Source organism: Ranitomeya variabilis, chromosome 6 (assembly GCF_051348905.1).
Source record: "Ranitomeya variabilis isolate aRanVar5 chromosome 6, aRanVar5.hap1, whole genome shotgun sequence".
Classification (NCBI taxonomy): Eukaryota; Metazoa; Chordata; class Amphibia; order Anura; family Dendrobatidae; genus Ranitomeya; species Ranitomeya variabilis.
In genome coordinates, this window is record NC_135237.1 from 366010276 (window position 1) to 366025836 (window position 15561).

Consider the following 15561-nt stretch of genomic DNA (forward strand, 5'->3'; position numbering starts at 1 on the left):
AGTAGTCAAAGGGTTAAATTAACTTTGACATTTATTTATTCACTCTCGTCTTTCAAATGAATGTTTTCAAGAAACACTGCTCTATAAGTAGAGGACACCGCCGGTAATGATGGCTTCTGCATGATACTGGGCTGTATAAGAGAACTTGCCACAATGATGTCCCTTCTCTGACATCACTGCCGGCCTGTCGAGCTGATGCTGTTCCACAGTGATGTCCAGCTCTGCCAGTTCACACAACGCACATTTCTCTTAATGCGAAAAGCTCCTTGAAGCCTTCTCTATTAATTCTTCCTGATCATTTCAGGTCTAGTGACAGTTATGTCACCATGGACAGATAAAGGACAAAGATAAGACCAAAAAATTACTTTCTGAAAAGTTGAGTAGACGTCACAAGAAGCCAATCAATGTTAATCAGGGACACATTTTCCAAGAAAGTTGTCAATATTCTTACTTGAAAAGCTTACGATCAACAATGGGATTGTTGCCTGCATGATCTCGGTCTTTTTTTCCTTATAGCATGGTCCATCTCCTTGGCACCTTAGCGATTTTTCACTTTTGTAGGGTTCGCTATTGGCTGCACCGTCTAAGAGTTACACAGCTGGGATCAGACTTCACTTTCACCGGCCATGTGTGGAGCAGGCTATGCACTTGTACCATACACTGAGGTCACATGTTCTCTTGGAGTTAACTAGTATGTGTCTTCTCTTTTGTTTTCTTGGTACCAGTTCTCCTTTCCCATGTCTCCAAGGTGTTTTTAGGCAGTAAGAAACTACAAAAAGATTTTTGCCATTGTAGGGTCCCACCGTGCAGCTTCAGCATGCAGTCGAGAGCCGTGCACAGCTGCCTGTGCGACTGAGTGTGCAGGTGTGTTGCTATCTGCACACTGTGCGCTCATTTGCCCCCTCTCGTGACTGCCCCCTGCCCTAAGATTGTTCTTTACGTGTGCACAAAGGCTTTTTTATTCATCAGTTCACTTGGGTATAGAGTTGTACGACATTCTCTGTTGTTCTGATGCTTGTAGGAGGTCATAGCTCAAACCCAAGGGGGCTAAACCTGGTATTAGTGGGTGCTGTCATATTGCAGGATTGCTTTGTGGTCCGTGGACCCAAGTCCAGTCATGGGACTGATGGTACGGGCTGATATTGTAAAGATTTGTGGCTCTACTGGTTCAGGTCATTGGGTCGTAGACATGTTGGGACTTGCGGTCATGGTGTAGGTGTGGAGTTGGACCCATTTGCACCTGTTTGGAGCTGGTCTTGGAGTATAGACCCATTTTAAAGAGGTTCCCATGTAGGACTTGCACACACTACTTAGATACAGTTTAGAAAACATGTAATATAACCCTCGCATTCATTTTTGAAAGATTATTATGCTTAGCAGCAATAACTCACGGTGGCTTATTGGATATGTCATCATTGTATTTTCTTTACTTTTGCAAATTCAGCAACACTTAATTTAATTAGGCATAATGTGACTTTCTGAGCTAATGCTTCCAGCAGGCACAATCATACTACAATCTCATTCAAGATGAGGGAAGTAAAAACTATCTGCTGCTTCCATTGGAAGAATAGCACAGATCATGGGCCTATACCTTATCAATGAGCCATCACGTCATGGGCCTGTGCGTACAAATCCTTGACTCAGAACATCTGAATCATCTGGTATGGTAAAATATTTGCTAAGAAACTATGCAGTGTTAAGCACGATTATATGAACAAAGCACTTTTGTCAATTAAATGTGCAGTGTGCATGTTCTATGACCGAGCTAAAACCAGCTTTAGGCTATGACAAGAAGAATTATCGCTGTAAACATCAGCCTGCCAACCAATAAAGTATTTAACATAGTAGGACAACATTTTTTATACACGTCACCACAAAAAAATGTTTCTGTTGCATAAAACCACATAAAAAAGATGGAAAGTGCTGAACTCTGACACTGGACAATGTACTCACTGTAAGGATTCTGCTCTGTTTCACACTACTGGCTCTCAACACGTGACCACGCACATGTGATACACATACTCAAAACCATTAAGACTACAGTAAAGAGTATGATAAATACAGAAAAAAGGGATACTCGTGAATATTGGCAAGCTTGGCTTTACTCACCTTCTATAACTGAATTGGTGCTGCCCATGTTGTCTTTGCTGATGTCTGACAATTGCTTGATGACTTGACTCTGTCTACTCAGTTTCTTCTTCAGATCTCTCAGGACAAACAGCCCGTCTCCTGAAGTAACAATTTGCTATAAGAAACATAATAAGATTGCAAAATGTTATTGAATATGCATGCTTGGTACAAAACCCATTATTTTCCCACGTAATGGCATGATTGCTCAACATATGTAGTAAACTATAGTAAAGAGTTTGTCTATTGGCATCAGAGAGAATCCCCCTACAATTAGATCATTGCAGGGGCCCCACTGCTATAGACTCCCGTATCAGATGTTCCCTGGTTAAGCTATGCAAAGGAAATTATGTATACATGGTGACAACTGAAAAAAGACAAGCCAAACAAAACAGAAAACCATGTAAAAATATTAGTACCCCCTAGGACACGAAGTGAAAGGGGTTGTTCAGTCTAAGAAGAAAAGTCTGCAGTCACCTCTGTGTGACTGCTGACTACCAAAGTGTGCAACTGCAATATATATTAGCTATATACAGTGAGGTCCAGAAATATTTAGACAGTGACACAAATATTTCTAGCTCTTTACCAAAACATATTCATGATGCAATTACACAATCAATATGGGCTTAATGTGCAGACCCTCAGCTTTAATTTGAGGGTATTCACATCCTATTTGGAGTAAGGTTTTAGGAATTACAGTTCTTTAATGTGTAGCTGACTCTTTAAACGGACGAAAAGTAATTGGACAGTTATCTGAAAAGCTCTTTAATGGCCTGCATGGGTTATTCTTTCGTCAATACATCAATTAAGCAGGCAAAAGTTTTGGCATTGATTACAGGTGTGGCATTTGCATTTCGAAGCTGTTGCTGTGAACCCACAACATGCAGTCATAGGAGTAATGGAAGAGAAACAGATCATCATTATGCTTAGAAAAAAGATTTAATCCTTCAGAGAGATAGCAGAAATGTTATAAGTGACCAAATCAACAATATGGTACATTCTGAAAAAAAAAAAAAGTTCACTGGTGAGCTTGGGAACTCAAAACGATCTGGATACATATATTGATTTATATAGATATTAGCTACAATCTAAAATAAACAGGCTATAAGGCCCCCAAAACACACTTTCACCAAGTTTTTCACGTTGAACTATCCACATGATGTAGTAATGACTGCAATGGAACAGGTGTTAGATGGAACGCTGCTCATTGGTTCTAGCTAACCCATGTAACTACATCAGGTTATGCAAGGGACATAGAGCAGACCATGTAACATTTTGTTAAAAGACGATAATTTTTAATCCATATACTTGCAAACAAACAAGAAATTAGCACTCATAATAATAAAACAGCATGTGTCACTCTGATCTTCTAGTCCGGCTTAGGGTTTCGCTTTTAGTGGCTTCTTCTGGGCTATCAATCCAATGACAAATATGACCTGCTATTTCTATAACATGCATGAAAGTAAACATTCCTTGCCTTTTTACGTCCTTCACATCTCACCTTAATAAGTTCGGAGCAGTACTGTAGATGTCTGATCAGCGTGATGTCCAGGCTCTCATTTCCTGTAGTGAGGGGCAGGGGACTGCTTGCAACACTAGTGCCAACACCAGTGTCTTCAGTTAATGCTTCGCTGAGGTGTCCCCTTGCTTCTGGGTGGTCTGATCTGTAACTGTAAGACATACACTTTAGTAGAAACATTCTTTGCCTGGCTATACAAGGTAATACTATAGTACTGGTAAAACCATGCTGCACACTTACTGACATATTTGAAATTGATGTAAAGAAGTCACGCTTACATAACGTCCAGGCTCACATTAGCCTATTACCATTAGATTTGGTTAAATGCATTTAATACCGTGTCAACCTATTTTGGAAGATCAAAGACACGGACTAGAATAGCAAGTCTTGTAGTGCACACAAACACAGAGGAGGGGACCCTGGGGTGACAGAAGGCAAGTTTACAGTGTAAACAGTGATGGAGTAGTGTAAATATTTATATGGAACACTGTCATCATGAACTCTTATAAGTGTCCTTCAGTGCTGCACTGAAGATATAGCGTCTGATCGTCCCCTTAAAGAAGTGTTCACTTCATAGATTTGAATCGAAAAGTATTAAACTGTGACATTGTTCTTGAAAATAAGAATACACATATTAATATTGCACTCCTGCTGTGTTTATAAATCCGGTTGTTTTTAGCATTTAACAGCTATGTAAAGTGTGTTTTGACTACTGTGGACATCAAGTTATGACTTTTCATAATGGTACAGGTTTACTAAAACACTCTGATCCAGTTTCATCAGTGTTTTTGTCATTAATCTGGTGTAAAACACTCAGAAGTAAAACAGTAAAACACCCTGCCACTATCTGATCTGGAACATGTAATTATAGAATGATCTAACAGAACCTTTGATTTCTCTAAAACAAGTTCCAGGCTAGTTACATGCCCCTGTAAAAAAAATGTAGATTTTTTTTTTTTTACAAAATCGGTAAATAAAACATGAACCCATACTTCATTTGTAATTCTATTTTTTTTTTTTTTTTTTAGAAAATAGTGAAACGTGTTCTCTTGAATCACGCAGTATTGACTCAAATCCGGCGCCTACCAATAATACAATCAATCAGTTTGTTTGTGTTGTCATCCAGTGTACGTTAAGGGTTGAGCTATATGGAGGGGTAAACAGTGGCCTGTGAAAGTTATATATACAGTTAGTAATGTTTGAATAGTACAATGTGGATGTAAGGCCGTGAGAAAATTACACAGCGCGTTTTCCCTCCACTCTTTGCACACTGTATAGTAGTAGTAGTGTAAAGGGGCATGGTTTAAAAGGTAATCCCCACAATCTGAAAACAGGCAAGCCTTACTAGAGTAGACCATTTTCCATCAAGTAATTGTTTTTGAATGAAACTATAAAAAAGTCACAACACCTAAGGGTGCACTTACATTACCCGATCGGTCATTTAATAGTCTTTTTACACAGGCAGCACACTCTTCAGGTGCGCACTAAAAGACCTGTAATAGATCATTCACATAACAGAGTCTGCCATTGTTCCCAGCAGCACAGGTCCTGTTTGCACAAGACGATGTGCTGCCGAGAAAGATTATCTGTTTTGAAGCCCAAAAGATAATTTCATCCAACGAACGAGTGTTATGCATATTTTAGACGGTATAATTATCAGAAAATGAGCGTCACTATGAACGTTTGTTCACGATAATCTTGCAGAGTAAATAGACCTTAAGTGCAATTTATTTAAAGCAGATTTACAGGAGTTTTGAAAGCCCTGCAACCATGATTTGTTATTAAGATATAAAGAAGAGTAAGCAAGTTGTATGCTTGTTTCTGCACTTTTTGCCACCTATCCTTTGGATGGGTACTACATGCTGAATCATGGCTGACATGTTTGGGATGTGTCTGAATCTTGACTTCAACGCTGAGCTATATGCCCATATTCCTTGGCATTTGCGCTCTCAGCACGTTTTTGTCACTCCCAGTCCAGCTACTAGCTGTCATGATTGTTCACCTCTTTGCTGTCAGCATAGTGTAAACCAGAGCTACACAAACTGCCGGGCCCTCTGGCTGTTCCAGTCTGGTCCACGGAGCATGACAGCCTGATGGCTGAAATAGTGGCCTGTGGGCTGCACCATGTCCTTGCCCACGGTTGTCCTCCCCCGCTTTCCATGCTATTAGCACCTTCAGGATGCAGAGATGAATATACTGGTGGAGGACGGCGCAGCCAGTTACTTCTTCCAATAATAATCGTGTTCGTCAGCAAACGTGATTACGTCGTATCTGCTGTGCGGACCGTCAGTGCACAGGACACTGGAGCAGAGTGCCAAGAGAACTGGAGTGAGGTGAGTGGTTTTATTCATATGTGTATGGGATGTTTGCATGTATACAGTAGGCTATGTGGGGGCTCATACTGTATATAGGGCCATGTGGGGGCTCATACCATATATAAGAAGTTATGTGGGGTGTGATACTGTATATACAGGTTTTGTGGGGCCATACTGTATACAGAAGGCTATGTCTGGGCTCATTGTATATAGAGATGTTATGTGGAAACTCACTGTAAATAGAGGGTTATGTGGGGGTCTCATACTGTATTTAGAGGCTATGTGGGTGCTCACACTGTATACAGAGGACTATGTGGGTGTTCACTGTATTTAGAGGGGCTGTGTGAGGCTCACACTGTGTACAGGTGGCATATAAAGGGGCTATCTGGGGGCTCATGCTGTATATAGGAGGCCATATGGGGGACTCAATGTATACAAGGGGGCTATTGAATATAGAGAGGCTATCTGGGGGCACACACTGTATATAGGGGGTTATGAGGGGTCTAATACTGTATACAGAGAGGGTATGTGGGTGCTCACACTATGCAGGGGGCTCATAGTATATATAGAGAGGCTATGTGGGGACTCGCTGTATATAGAGGGACAATGTGGGGGCTCATACTGTATATAGAGGGACAATGTGGGGGCTCATACTGTATATAGAGGGACAATGTGGGAGCTCATACTGTGTATATAGGGGGGTGTCAGCATATCAGTAGATTGCAAGTTACAGATAGAGCATGGAGAGGGGAAAACTGCTAAGAATGCAGGCTAGAAGTCACATAATGACCTGAATTGGTGTTATTCCTCATGTACACACGCAGGACACCTTATTCTCAATATATACTTGAAAGCACAGTTACCCTTAATCTGTTATGAAGATTAGGCCAATGTCTTATTAGGGTGATTTCCCCATCAAAACACTACCATGTGCAGTATTCGGAATGAAATTAAAAAATTGGAGGCATGACACCGTTCAAAGTGAAATAAGAAGAGCTTTTATTTAATGGCCCACCAAGGCGACATTTTGGTTTATTAGTGAGAACCTTTTTCAGGTGTTAGGAATGCATATAAATGTAATTAATGGGTCCAATTTTAGGATTAAACATTAATATGGATTTAATTTAATACGATATTTTCCCTGCAAAATATCTAAACCATAGCATCCTTCCTTGGTAACATTGGCTAATCGCTGCACACCTGCAGGTGCAAAGGAAGTTGTACAGATGTGACATCCCCTTTTAAAGGACCACTCCAACAAACTTGTGCCCTCTATTGCCAATTAATAATGGGTTTACAGTGTATGCATTAAAATACTTACCGTTCCCAGTCTTCTGCTGTTTCCAGTGCTGTTCTGGTTCTCTACTGCATCACGTTACTGCTGTTGTGACCTGCCAGATCACACAGTGTCTTCTGTGTGGCTCGGAAGTAACTTTCTCAATGTAAATTAAGGAGATTCAGAACCAGACTCTCATAGACATACATTAAGAAAGGAGCTAATGTTCCGCTGTGTGAGCTGGCAAGAAAAAGCTCGGGTCACATGATGTAGGAGAAGTCCGGAGCAGCATTGGAAATGACAGAAGATAGAAACCAGTGAGTATGTTAATGTAAAAAATTATCATACAACGGATACAACTGGGATTAGTTATCAGGGCCGGTTTTAGACAAAGTGGGGCCCTAGGCAAAAGTTTAAAATGAGGCCCCCAATGCTCACATACATATTGCACCATGACGCTCAAACATTTTGGTTGCATTTACATGCGTTGAGTTCAGACCGTTCGATGCGTGCGATTGACAACATTGAAGTCGTTTGGCTCTTGTTTCTCGGCCTCTTTACATCGTCTGAGGACAAATCGAATGATGGGGACAGAACACTAGTAGATCAATCTGTCCCCATATAGTATCATGCTATAAGCAGCAGGGCTGTGTGTGTGTGTGTGTGTGTCTATATACACTCACTGGCCACTTTATTAGGTACACCATGCTAGTAACGGGTTGGACCCCTTTTGCCTTCAGAACTGCCTCAATTCTTCGTGGCATAGATTCAACAAGGTGCTGGAAGCATTCCTCAGAGATTTTGGTCCATATTGACATGATGGCATCACACAGTTTCCGCTGATTTGTCGGCTGCACATCCCTGATGCGAATCTCCCGTTCCACCACATCCCAAAGATTTCATGTTGTTTACGCCAAATTCTGACCCTACCATCCGAATGTCGCAGCAGAAATCGAGACTCATCAGACCAAGCAACGTTTTTCCAATCTTCTACTGTCCAATTTCGATGAGCTTGTGCAAATTGTAGCCTCAGTTTCCTGTTCTTAGCTGAAAGGAGTGGTACCCGGTGTGGTCTTCTGCTGCTGTAGCCCATCTGCCTCAAAGTTCGACGCACTGTGCGTTCAGAGATGCTCTTAGGCCTACCTTGGTTGTAACGGGTGGCGATTTGAGTCACTGTTGCCTTTCTATCAGCTCGAACCAGTCTGCCCATTCTCCTCTGACCTCTGGCATCAACAAGGCATTTCCGCCCACAGAACTGCCGCTCACTGGATTTTTTTTCTTTTTCGGGCCATTCTCTGTAAACCCTAGAGATGGTTGTGCGTGAAAATCCCAGTAGATCAGCAGTTTCTGAAATACTCAGACCAGCCCTTCTGGCACCAACAACCATGCCACGTTCAAAGGCACTCAAATCACCTTTCTTCCCCATACTGATGCTCGGTTTGAACTGCAGGAGATTGTCTTGACCATGTCTACATGCCTAAATGCACTGAGTTGCCGCCATGTGATTGGCTGATTAGAAATTAAGTGTTAACAAGAAGTTGGACAGGTGTACCTAATAAAGTGGCCAGTGAGTGTATGTATATGTATGTATATATATATATATATATATATATATACACACACACACTCTAGTCTGTTCAACCATTATTTAAAAATGTGCATGGAACACACACACTATCACTGTATGTTTATATAGAATAATGCAAAAAATTTATATATATATATATATATATATATACACATACACACAATTAAACACACACGCACATGACACATGCTTATACACACACACATACATGTACATGGCACGCACGTATACACACATACACGGCACACACTTATATACACACACATATATATGGCATGCACTTATACACAGACACATACATAGCGTGTATATATATATATATATATATATATATATATATATATATATATATATTTTTACACACACATAAACACACATATGGCACGCACTTATACACACAAATATATACATGGCACGTACTTATACACACACATATATACATAGCACGCATTTATACACATACATGGCACGCATTTATACACACATACATACACTCACATATATATACACACATAGATACACACACATTATATATATATATATATATATATATATATATATATATATATATATATATATATATACACACACACACACACACACACACACACACACACACACGGCAAGCAAAGACACACTTATACACACACACATACACGGCACACACATGCAGCACAACAAATGCTCATTTGATACATGTGATTCACATAAGCACACACTACACATGACACACGCTATACACACCACACACACACACACACACACACACACACACACACACACACACACACACACACACACCTTTATGCTGGAGGGAATGAGATGATGCACACTATCAGATGCAGCTCCTCCTGCTCCCAGCAGACACCTTTCTGCCCTCTCCTCTGCTGGGACTGCCGACAAGAGCAGGAGTTGCTGACAGCAGGACAGGAGCCATCGTCACCAGGAGCAGCACACACACAGTGGGACGGTGCTCTTTACTTATCTGCCGGCTCAGGTTGTTACTGGTGCTGGGTCTCTCTCCCTTCCCCTCAGAGGCTCCGTACAGCAGGACAGGGCGCTGGCCAATGAGCACTTCTATCACGCTGATGGGGGAGGTTCAGTGGCCGCTGCTCCTGTGCTTCACTGCAGGCTCCTATTTTACTGCTACAAACATTCCCAGAGTACATGGCCTGTGGTGACATCACGGTCACATGGCAGGTCACCTGATCGTGATGTCACTACAGGTCCTTAACCAGTCTCTACTCGGAAGCTTCACTGATAATGCTATTATCAGTGAAGCTTCTGCTGTAGATGCTGGGGGCCCCCAAGGGAGTGGGGGCCCCAGGCAGCTGCCTAGTCTGCCTGGCCCTAACGCCGGCCCTGTTAGTTATGGTTACGACTCATATGAAAAAAACTAATACCTCTAAAAATATCTCTTATTAATATATTCTTAAAAAAGGGAAAAATCCCCAAACTCCACAGTGTGAAAAACCAAACGAAAAAAAAAAATATATAAATGTTGCTGATCTGTTTAAGGTGTACCAGTATAGGTGAAAGTTATACCTATATAACCCTAATTAACCCTAGCTGGACCCTTCCTGACAGCGGAGGTTGGCACCCTCTTCAACGCAAATGGCTCCCCCACTCAACGGCGGCTAACCTTACAGTCCCTAGAAAACCCTAGAATAGTTCAACCACAAATGAATGTATGCTCACAACACAATCCAATATCTCTAGCTTATTGTAGAATACTGGGGTAGACAAAGCAGACCCTTAGATGAAACAATGGGGGGTTCAAAGAAGAAATCCTAACGCAATACCACCGTTCTACAATCAAGCAGAGATATTAAACCATAACTTCAAAAAACTAAATGTAAGTGGTTAAGTTAATAGCTAATATTTTTAGGGGAGGAGGAAAAGTAGGGATAATTCTAGTAAAATAGCCTCCACAGGCCCTATTTACCAAGTACCTTCCTGACTGCGGAGGTTGGCACCCTACCACAACACGCAAATGGCGCCCCCGCTCAACGATGGCTTACCCTCAGTTTCCCTATAACTCACCCCTATTTTATTGTAAAAAGATAAAGAAAAAGGAAGGGGGAAAGGTTAGGGATCAATTACTTAAATACACCAGGTAGCCTTAAATGGTCTGTCAACCACACACCACACTTAGAATACTGTGCACAGTTCTGGTCTCCGGTGTATAAGAAAGACATAGCTGAACTGGAGCGGGTGCAGAGAAGAGCGACCAAGGTTATTAGAGGACTGGGGGGTCTGCAATACCAAGATAGGTTATTACACTTGGGGCTATTTAGTTTGGAAAAACGAAGACTAAGGGGTGATCTTATGTTAATGTATAAATATATGAGGGGACAGTACAAAGACCTTTCTGATGATCTTTTTAATCATAGACCTGAGACAGGGACAAGGGGGCATCCTCTACGTCTGGAGGAAAGAAGGTTTAAGCATAATAACAGACGCGGATTCTTTACTGTAAGAGCAGTGAGACTATGGAACTCTCTGCCATATGATGTTGTAATGAGTGATTCATTAATTAAATTTAAGAGGGGACTGGATACCTTTCTGGAAAAGTATAATGTTACAGGGTATATACACTAGATTCCTTAATAGGGCGTTGATCCAGGGAACTAGTCTGATTGCCGTATGTGGAGTCGGGAAGGAATTTTTTTCCCCATGGTGGAGTTACTCTTTGCCACATGGTTTTTTTTGCCTTCCTCTGGATCAACATGTTAGGGCATGTTAGGTTAGGCTATGGGTTGAACTAGATGGACTTACAGTCTTCCTTCAACCTTAATAACTATGTAACTTTGTAACTATGTAACCAGAAGCATCCCGTTTCTCATACAACCACTATGGGCATGGTTCGTGCTGCAAAAAAAAAAAAAATTATATCTTTGTCACTGCATTGCTCCTTATAATGCAGGATAAACATTTTTAGTGGTGAAAAAGGTCAAAGCATCTTGACAGAATCTGTATATAGTGGGATATTAACATACTACTTAAATCCTTTAGCTCAAAATCTGTCCTTGCATAAAGGTGTGACTAGATGGTGACCCAATTCTAACGCATCGGGTATTCTAGAATATGTATGTAGTTTATTTATGAAGATTTCAGAATAATGCAATGAATACACAGGATTCGGCCGGCCGGGCGCGACCAATTATTGAAGAGTTTTCAAATCTCGCGGCCGGACTGCGTCTGTCGCTGATTGTTCGGGCCCGGCCGGGCGCAACCAATCAGTGAAGCCAGGGCCAGCTCCAGATTTTTGAGGGCCCGGGCAAAAAAGTCTCACAGCCTACGTAGCATATAACACAGCCCACGTAGTATATAGCACAGCCACGTAGTATATAGCACAGCCCACGTAGTATATAGCACAGCCCACGTAGTATATAGCACAGCCCACGTAGTATATAGCACAGCCCACGTAGTATATAGCACAGCCCAAGTAGTATATAGCACAGCCCACGTAGTATATAGCACAGCCCACGCAGTATAGAACACAGCCCACGCAGTATAGAACACAGGCCACGCAGTATAGAACACAGGCCACGCAGTATAGAACACAGGCCACGCAGTATAGAACACAGGCCACGCAGTATAGAACACAGGCCACGCAGTATAGAACACAGGCCACGCAGTATAGAACACAGGCCACGCAGTATAGAACACAGGCCACGCAGTATAGAACACAGCCCATGCAGCCCACATAGCATATAGCAATGTGGGCACCATATCCCTGTTAAAAAAAAATAATTAAAATAAAAAATATAGTTATATACTCACCTTCCGGCGTCCCCCGGATCCAGTCCAGGCCTTTAGCGATGCTCCTCGCGACGCTCCGTTCCCAGTAATGCCTTGCGGCAATAACCCGTGATGATGTAGCGGTCTCGCGAGACCGCTACGACATGTCCGGTCATTGCCGCATTGCATTCTTGGGACCAAAGCGTCGCGAGGAGTGGGAAACGCTGGCGCGGACGCCAGAAGGTGAGAATATAATTTTTTTTTTGTTTTATTAGTTTTATTATTTTTAAATCCCTCCCCAATATCGCTGATTGGTCGCAGCCGGCCGGGCGCGACCAATCAGCGACGCGGGATTTTCGTTACAGACAGACGGAAGTCGACCTTAGACAATTTATATATATATATATATATATATATATATATATATATATATATATATATATATATATATATAGATATCCCACACAAATCACCACTCCATTACACTATATCCCAATTCCCAATAGATAAACAATCTGACAACCGCAAAATAGACTTAGCGCAAACATGCTTAATCAACTTTGTCTCTGCTCAATCAGCATCAGCCTCAACGCGTTTCCCTCCCATGATGTGAGTTCTTCAGGAGGCATATGGTATTTCAGTGTTCACTCAAAACATCACAGATATAAGATGACAGACTTTGAGCTAAAGGATTTAAGTAGTATGTTAATATCCCACTATATACAGATTCTGTCTAAATGCTCTGACCTTTTTCACCACTAAATATGTTTATCCTGCATTATAAGGAACAATGCTGCTTCAGCTGAGGCAATGCCAATCTAGCATATCAAGGATAAAAAGTATTTTGAATTTATCTATTTGAATGCGGTTCTGTTTGGGCATAGTGCAATAGAGCTACAATTTATCTAGGCTGCCACAATAAAATGCAGTGACAAAGATATAATTTATTTTTTTTTGCAGCACAAACCATGCCCATAGTGGTTTTATGAGAAACGGGATGCTTCTAGTTGACAGCCCATTTAGGCTATGTGCAGACTTTGCGGTGGGCTCTGCGGGTTCTCCAGCAGCGGAATTGATAAGGGCATGTTCACACTTTGCAGATATTGCTGCGGATTTTCCTGCGGTTTCTTCTGCGGATTCCTCTGCGGGTTTTCAACAGCACTTTCCTATTGGTGCATGTTGAAAACCGCTGCGGAATCTGCAGAAAGAAGTGACATGCTCCTTCTTTTTTTCCGCAGCAATTCCGCGCGTTTTTTAAAGGGATTTTCCGCAAAGTGGGCACAGCGTTTTTTGTTTTCCATAGGGTAAAATTGTACTGTACCCTGCATGGAAAACTGCTGCGGATCCGCAGCAAAAAACGCAAAGTGTGAACATAGCAAATCTGCAGGGCAAAACCGCTGCGGTTATCCCTGCAGATTTATCGCGGTTTGTCTTGCGATTTCCGCTGCGGGATTACTCCTATACTATTGATGCTGCATATGCAGCAATATGCAGCATCAATAGTAATGGTAAAAATAATAAAAAATGGTTATACTCACCCTCCGATGTCCGGATCTCCTTGGCGCTGCACGCGGCGCTCCGGTTCCAAAGATGCTGTGCCGAGAAGGACCTTCGTGACGTCACGGTCATGTCACCGCGGCGTCATCACGGTCATGTGACCGCGACGTCACCACAGCTCCTGCTCGCACAGCAACTAAGACCGGACGGCCGCGTGCAGCGCTGAGAGGTGAGTATAGCGTCATTTTTTATTTTAATTATTTTTTTTTTTACACTATTTATGCTTCCCAGGGCCTGGAGGAGAGTCTCCTCTCCTCCACCCCGGGTAGCAACCGCACATTATCCGCTTACTTCCCGCATCGTGGGCACAGCCCCATGCGGGAAGTAAGCAGTTCAATGCATTTCTATGGGTGCAGAATCGCTGCGATTCTGCACAAAGAAGTGACATGCTGCGGGTTGTAAACCGCTGCGTTTCTGCGCGTTTTTTCCCGCAGCATGTGCACTGCGGTTTGCGGTTTCCATAGGGTTTACATGTTAATGTACATGTTAATGTAAACGCAATGGAAACTGCTGCGGACCCGCAGCATCAAAATCGCCGCGGATCCGCGGTAAAAACCGCAAAGTGTGAACATGGCCTTAAGGCTACCTGGTGTATATTGATCATTGATCCCTAACCTTTCCCCCTTCCTTTTTCTTTATCTTTTTACAATAAAATAGGGGTGAGTTATAGGGAAACTGAGGTTAAGCGATCGTTGAGCGGGGGCGCCATTTGCGTGTTGTGGTAGGGTGCCAGGAAGGGACTTGGTAAATAGGGCCTGTGGAGGCTATTTTACTAGAATTATCCCTACTTTTCCTCTTCCCCTAAAAATATTAGCTATTAACCTAACCACTTTAATTTAGTTTTTTGAAGTTATGGTTTAATATCTCTGCTTGATTGTATAACGGTGGTATTGCGTTAGGATTTCTTCTTTGAACCCCCCGCTGTTTCATCTAAGGGTCTGCTTTGTCTACCCCAGTATTCTACAATAAGCTAGAGATATTGGATTGTGTTGTGAGCATACATTCATTTGTGGTTGAACTATTCTAGGGTTTTCTAGGGACTATAGGGTTAGCCGCCGTTGAGTGGGGGAGCCATTTGCGTTGAAGAGGGTGCCAACCTCCGCTGTCAGGAAGGGTCCAGCTACGGTTAATTAGGGTTATATAGGTATAACTTTCACCTATGCTGGTACAGCTTAAACAGATCCGCAACATTTATATATACTTTTTTCGTTTGGTTTTTCACACTGTGGAGTTTGGGGATATTTTTCCCTTTTTTAAGAATTTTTTAATAAAAGATATTTTTAGAGGTATTAGTTTTTTTCATATGAGTCGTAAGTATTTCAATGCACTCACTACACACACTGCTGATTGTTCTTTTGCCCCTTTGGTACTAAACAAAAAAATGCACAATGCTATTTTAAGATAAAATAAGAAAGATGACCGGTAAATCTGGGGG

At 42.0% G+C, this 15561-nt stretch overlaps 1 protein-coding gene across 6 annotated transcripts in view; it reads right to left on the reverse strand.

The window, feature by feature from the left end:
- RIPOR2 (RHO family interacting cell polarization regulator 2) overlaps positions 1-15561 on the reverse strand; it is a 254439-nt gene that overhangs the window by 38923 nt on the left and 199955 nt on the right. For all 6 annotated transcript variants that reach the window (XM_077269995.1, XM_077269990.1, XM_077269993.1 and 3 more), the window contains 2 exons: positions 3629-3797; positions 2110-2245 (listed from right to left, as the gene is read on the reverse strand). In XM_077269995.1, coding sequence (XP_077126110.1) covers positions 2110-2245; positions 3629-3797 — 305 coding nt within the window. The remainder of the gene's footprint in view (positions 1-2109; positions 2246-3628; positions 3798-15561) is intronic.